Source organism: Misgurnus anguillicaudatus, chromosome 12 (assembly GCF_027580225.2).
Source record: "Misgurnus anguillicaudatus chromosome 12, ASM2758022v2, whole genome shotgun sequence".
In the NCBI taxonomy this organism is placed as follows: domain Eukaryota; kingdom Metazoa; phylum Chordata; class Actinopteri; order Cypriniformes; family Cobitidae; genus Misgurnus; species Misgurnus anguillicaudatus.
The window spans coordinates 20,300,955-20,306,895 of record NC_073348.2 but is presented as its reverse complement, the minus strand read 5'-3'; the positions used below and the strand labels follow the sequence as shown (position 1 = coordinate 20,306,895).

Below are 5,941 nucleotides of genomic sequence, written 5' to 3'. Positions count from 1 at the left end.
GGTCCATTGTGTTTGTTGCGATGTCTTGTGTCGGAGTGTTTTTTTGTGTTTGCTTACCAGTGTAATTAAACTCTTTAAACTGCATCTGGATCCGTTATTGTGTCATCAGTGTGCCACCGTGACAATATTTATAAATATATATTTAAACAACTTAACATAAACAATACAGACAAATACAGCTATACAGACAAAAACACTTTTTGTACCAGGCTGTAAAAAAAATTCTGCTCTAAAGTTGGGCATTTTAATATGGGGGTCTATGGGAATTGACTATTTTTTGGAGCCAGCCTCTAGCGGCCCGTCGATGCATTGCAGTTTAAATCACTTCCATACTGGCTTCATCAGAGAGATCGTAAAGGTTGCCCCTCGGTTTAGACCCTGATGCCGAGAACTGAAACCAATACAAGAACTGAGAGTGAGGGTCCAGACATTACGTTATGACACAACACAGAGCTGACATGATCCTGTCATAAACTAGAAAACAGAGGTGGATGACATACTGTGACAAATATTTAACATATCTATAAACTGTAATGATAAATAATGGAAATATACACTATATTCAGTCTATGTGGACCTGAAAATATTTGACATTAAAGATTAAGTGCATATTCTTTGTGATATTGACAAACAGCTGTAAAGGATTTTTTCAACATTATTCCTCACCTTCAGCATGTCAACACAAACCTTTACCTGCTTATATAATCTCCATAAACAGGAAACATACTGTATATAATAAGTTTACATATCTAAATCAAAATGTCTTATGTCACAATTAGTCAACTTTAGACAAAATATACAGATATTTACAACAAAATTGTGACAGACAGAAGAGGACATAACAGGTATGATCGTTCACAAGGTTTATTTGTAATGGTACAGAGGGATTATGAGCTTAACTTAGTCACACTTTTTTGTCTTGGTGGGAGATGAAGAGAAGCAGTCCGGGAAGCCGAGCAGCCAATGAAGGTGATGAAGGAGACAAGTGGTGAGGATGATGAGTCCGGTAAGTTAACAGATAGGTAAGGACAAAATCAGACAATGATGTGTGAGAAGAGGGCTGCTTTTGTTGGGTTACGCAATAAAATCTGAATTATTAAATGATTATATAGAAGATCTGGTAGGCTGCTGAATATCATTGTCTGTATATTTATCATATAATATTTCTTATGTTTCTCTTCTTACAGATCCATGTATATTTAACAGAACATGAATCATCAGCAAATCCTGATGTAGATATGAGACCACAGTATTGACTGTAATGTCTTGGGTATCCTTTCATCCATGACCTGAAATACCAATGAAGCACAAATGTTTAAAAACTTTGACACCTTCTGATCTTCAGTTAAATGTAATGATCTCTCACCTTAATGTCAACGTGGTGTCATCAACCCATTTCCACACCTCTCTCTCTTTACTCAGACCAATCCAATAATAATAATATTGACCAGCTATAGCCTTCTGCAAAAACTCCTGTCATGATTAAAAGCAGTAAACAGTTAGGCTATTACATGTATCAGACACAAACACATACAGACACCCATCAACACCAGGGGCGCAACTACCCAGTGCCAGACGGGTATGCAGCAACAATTTTGGCAACCCCCCCCCCCAAAAAAAACATTCACGTGTATAGTAATACACACTATATGCACACACAGAAAATCAGACTGTTGTTTAATTAAGCAAATTTGTTTCTTTTAAAACGATGCTTAGCTTTTTGGCTGGAAGGACGGTTCCTCTTCTCATAAAGAACATAAGAAGTTGCACTAGTCTCTCAGTGTTTTTGGTGTTTGGGGGAGATAAATACCTGCATGCAATCCGTGCAAGTAGTGGTGCACGCAGTTGCACGTCAGTTGCACACCCTGCAGATCAACTAAGCAATATGTTGTGTGGGGGCTGTGTCTCATCGCGCACCAAAGGACTCCGAATAAAAAACACAGATGTAACATTGCAATGGGTTCCAGTGTCAAGAGAGCGCTTTACTTTACATCTTCTTTTCCCTCTTTCTTTTTTATTTTTATCCCCCAAAAGCTTTTTGCTTTATCCATCTTTCCACGACAACAGGCTGCGTACTGTGACAGCTGTACATACCTGCTCGCTCAGCGTGCTCACAGGGCCAGCGCCCCGCCAAACGTGCCCGCTGGAGATATTCCATTATTATCCAAACTTCTATTATGGAATCTTATGAAGGCGCCTACTCTAGCCTGTTTGTAATCTAAAATGTTATATGATGTTAAGGAAATACAGAAATGATTTAGAAACGCAAAATACCAGCTAAATATAAAAAATACAAACCAAAAAAAAACGCCCCCATGGTGCTGTGCCCCTATGAGCCGGATAAAGCGCATACCCACTTTTTGCGCCACTGATTAACACTAATGTATCTACACACAAACAGATTAAATCTCATTCTTTATCACTCACTTGTTCCTCTTTGTTGATTATAATCACTAGATTTGCTCCTCTTTTCTCACAGTCTTGTCTGCTGTCACTCCAGCTCTTATATTCAGATGAAATGTAATAAAAACTGAAGTTGTAGTAAATCCATTTAAAGTTATCAGAGCGCCGATCTGTTGAAACAACAGTTTACATATTGTCAATCCTGAAATACACACAATGCTGAAATATTGTATAAAATAAAAAATGAATCATTCTTTAATGTTTGTTTAATGGATAGTAGGGCTGGGCAAAAAAAAATAGATTTTTGATAAATTGCTTTTTCCCCCGCGCTCTGTTGCAGGCAGCAACACTTGATACTGAGGAACTACTTTGTTTGGCGGAAGAGTAATATTTGTACCAATATAATTACAACTTATTAGTGTTTTATTTTATGATATCCTGCTAAAGTTATGCATATGAAGTAACCGCTTTATAAAAGCAATAAGCCCTGCAAAGCAGTGGGGTCATGCCTAACAATGCCCCTTAGCTGTTATAAAATGCACTGGTAACCAGGGGCGTCATGCACCAATTTTTTTTAAGGGGGCACAGTGTCAACAGCTCACAGAAATTTGTGCATACACAGACATCAAACAAAATATTATAGAGCTTTCAGTCTTTTCCATGGCACTTAGATTTCTAACAATCTGAAAACCCCTGCTTTCATGCAAAAACCTCCAAAATAAAAGTGATGACTAACTTTAATATCAAATACTATTCAATCGGAATAATGACACATTTGCATCATATTTACATCTGAAACGGCATGTTTTATTTATTTAAGTCTTAATGGCTTGTTTAATTGTGTCATTAATGCATTTTGCACAACAACACTGCATTATCATATAAAATTAATGTAATTTTAAATCCATAAAGTATATAAACAACGAAAATGACATAAGCTATAGCCACGTGATTGATTTTAATGTTCAATAATGATTTAAAAAAATATGTTTAGATAAAATTATTAGAGGAACGGATTTTTGCATTAAATTTTACCACATATGTGCAGCATGTGAGATTCCGCGCCCGCGTGAACTCTGGCGAACTTTGGCGTTGTGCCAAGAAGATGAATCTCTACTAATATAACGTTGAGACGGTCACATTTAAAACCATACATTTTCTACACAGAGGAGGTTAACTGCACATTACCGTACTGGGGTTTGGAAATGTTGTGAGCGTTTCTTACACGTTTTAATTGTTCAGATAGCCAAATACAGCAGCAAGCCAGCAACAGCAGAGAGCTCGTGAGCGCGCCCAGATGCTGATGACGTCTGCGACTGCGCTGACTGCAGCGCCAGCTGCCGCCAGAATAAAAGTAATGTAACATGATCAAAACACTATCAAAACGGCGGAAATCTCCGAAAAGTGACAAGGATGCAGCACAGAATGTATAATATTGTGCATATTAAACAGATTAAAAGTCAAATAACAGATTAATGGACGCTTATTTGATTTTGAGGTTGGATGCAAAATCCATTGGCTCAAAAAAACCAAGGGGGCACGTGCCCCCTCAGTTTGAATGGGCATGACGCCTCTGCTGGTAACCCACTGCTTCTTGGGGCTTATTGCTTTAATAATCTATATTCATTGAGTTGAATCGAGAATCGAGTATAAAAATTAAGTCTCGAATTGGAATCGAACAGAGAATCGAAATCGAATCGATAGGTTGTGAATCAAAATCAAACCGATCTGGAACATCTGAATCAATACCCAGCCCTAATGGAGAGAAAACACAAGTTTACCTTGTTCAGTAAACCATTTGTTTAATTCTTTTCTTTCATTCATTATACTTCTGATTCTATATTGACATTGTTTTTTCTCCTCTACAAGTTTGCTGCTGTTTGTAAGTAACTCATCTCTTACTGTGGTTAAGTTGTAGATGTGATGGTTTTTCAGCTCTGTAACAGCTGAAAGAAGAACAAAACATCATCACTATAACTATTCATATCATAAAGGAGATGGAAGCACGAAGTAAACATATCATAACAACTATTGGTCAGACTCAGAGTGAGTGATTTACTATACTACTAACTTTATTATCAACAAACTATTAACTATACATACTTGGAAAAAATATCTGTATAGCAGCAAATACGGGCCAAAATTGCTTCACAACAGCTGAAAAGACCACAACAACAACTACAGGAAGCAACCGGCCACAGTCAACCACTTTTTCTATTCTTAGAAAACTAGATCAAGGATAGGTTTTATTGATTTAAAGATTTTGGTTAAACTATGTAAAATATACAGAAAATTGGACAGGGGACAAACATTTTATCACAGCACAGGATAAAAACTTTACATTTATGTATCTTTTTAGAAACAATTTTAATGTAAAAGTGACACATGATTACCTGTTAAAGTATCTTGGAGTTCATCACTTTTGTTTCTAAATTTTTCTTTTTCTTCAGTCAAGATTCTGCTCTGGTTTAGTAAATTGCTGTATTTTGTAAGCAACCTCTCATTTTCTTTAGTCAAGTTATAGTTGTGTGTTAGTAGTTGGTTTGTGAAATAGACACAGATGACTATTACAGCAGTGAAGAGAAGAACAGACAGTAAACACAAACACACTTGAACTGATCTGTGTCTTCTGTTCTTCACTGAGACTCTTCCTGAAAATCACACACATCAGATTACATTTGTCTTTTCTTTCTCACTTCAATAAATCAACTGATAAATGAATGTGAGTACCTGTATGTTGAAGCTCTTGCTGTCTCTCTGTGTTTAGCATCACTTCATCATTTCTTACAGCATCTAAACTTTCATAGATGTCCACCATCATCTCCTCTCTCTCTCCTCTGTACATTTCCAGAGTCTCAGTTCTGATCACATTATCATCAATAATCTCTGATCTCTTACTATCAAACAATCTAACACTATGTCAATGCTGTAGGTTTGTTTAAGCATCCGCACTAAAGTTTCCACCCCGGAAACTTCAGTGGTAAAGGTGTGACATTCACCTTGAAGTGGCCAGTCAAGGACAATACTAATGGCACAATCAGTTTTTACAGTTTATCATATACTCACACATGGTTTTCTGTTAATTGCTTTAAAATAGGATTTTAGTAAACATTATGGGGACATTTTTTAAACAACATGAGTAAGTTAGTATACAAGACTTTCAGCTGTTGTCTGAAGATAAATGTATAGCTTTGAAACAATTAAAGGATGTCTTTAAGACATGTAGTGTGATGATCACTTCCTGTGTTACTTCCTTTTTAATTTTGTTTTTATGAGTCTATTTGTTTTTAGTTTAGTTGATTATCATCTTGTGAATGTGTGGCTATCCTTTATATCCTCAGTGTTGGTGTAACACAGTTTTTGCAATATGTTTGTTGGGTTATTACCTTTATTTTACTCCTGGATTTCTTGTCTGGTGTTAAGTGTTTTTTCATAATTTAAAGCCTGCACTTATTCTTCTATAGCCCCCCCCCACAGATCTGACTTTCGTTTAGCGCAGGATAAGCCATGCTCCGGATATGATGTCAAGGCTTTGCGT

The 5,941-nt window shown here is 36.6% G+C and overlaps 1 protein-coding gene across 1 annotated transcript; it reads right to left on the bottom strand.

Annotated features, from left to right (window-relative positions):
* Nucleotides 1-936: 936 nt before the first annotated feature.
* On the bottom strand, nt 937-4,932 carry LOC129447463 (CD209 antigen-like protein 2). The gene is made up of 5 exons (XM_073874740.1): nt 4,797-4,932; nt 4,185-4,349; nt 2,428-2,573; nt 1,367-1,473; nt 937-1,289 (listed from the first exon to the last, which is right to left on the bottom strand). The coding sequence occupies exons 2-5, from the start codon at nt 4,225-4,227 to the stop codon at nt 1,154-1,156; spliced, it is 432 nt and encodes a 143-aa protein (XP_073730841.1). The 5' UTR covers nt 4,228-4,349; nt 4,797-4,932; the 3' UTR covers nt 937-1,153.
* Nucleotides 4,933-5,941: the final 1,009 nt, after the last annotated feature.

Coding starts and splice junctions, on each gene's coding strand:
- LOC129447463 (XM_073874740.1), bottom strand. CDS start 4,227: ATGAATGAAAGAAAAGAATTAAACAAATGGTTTACTGAACAAG. Junction 1,474..2,427: donor TAATCAACAAAGAGGAACAA/GTGAGTGATAAA, acceptor TAATCATGACAG/GAGTTTTTGCAGAAGGCTAT. Junction 1,290..1,366: donor GACACCACGTTGACATTAAG/GTGAGAGATCAT, acceptor TTGGTATTTCAG/GTCATGGATGAAAGGATACC.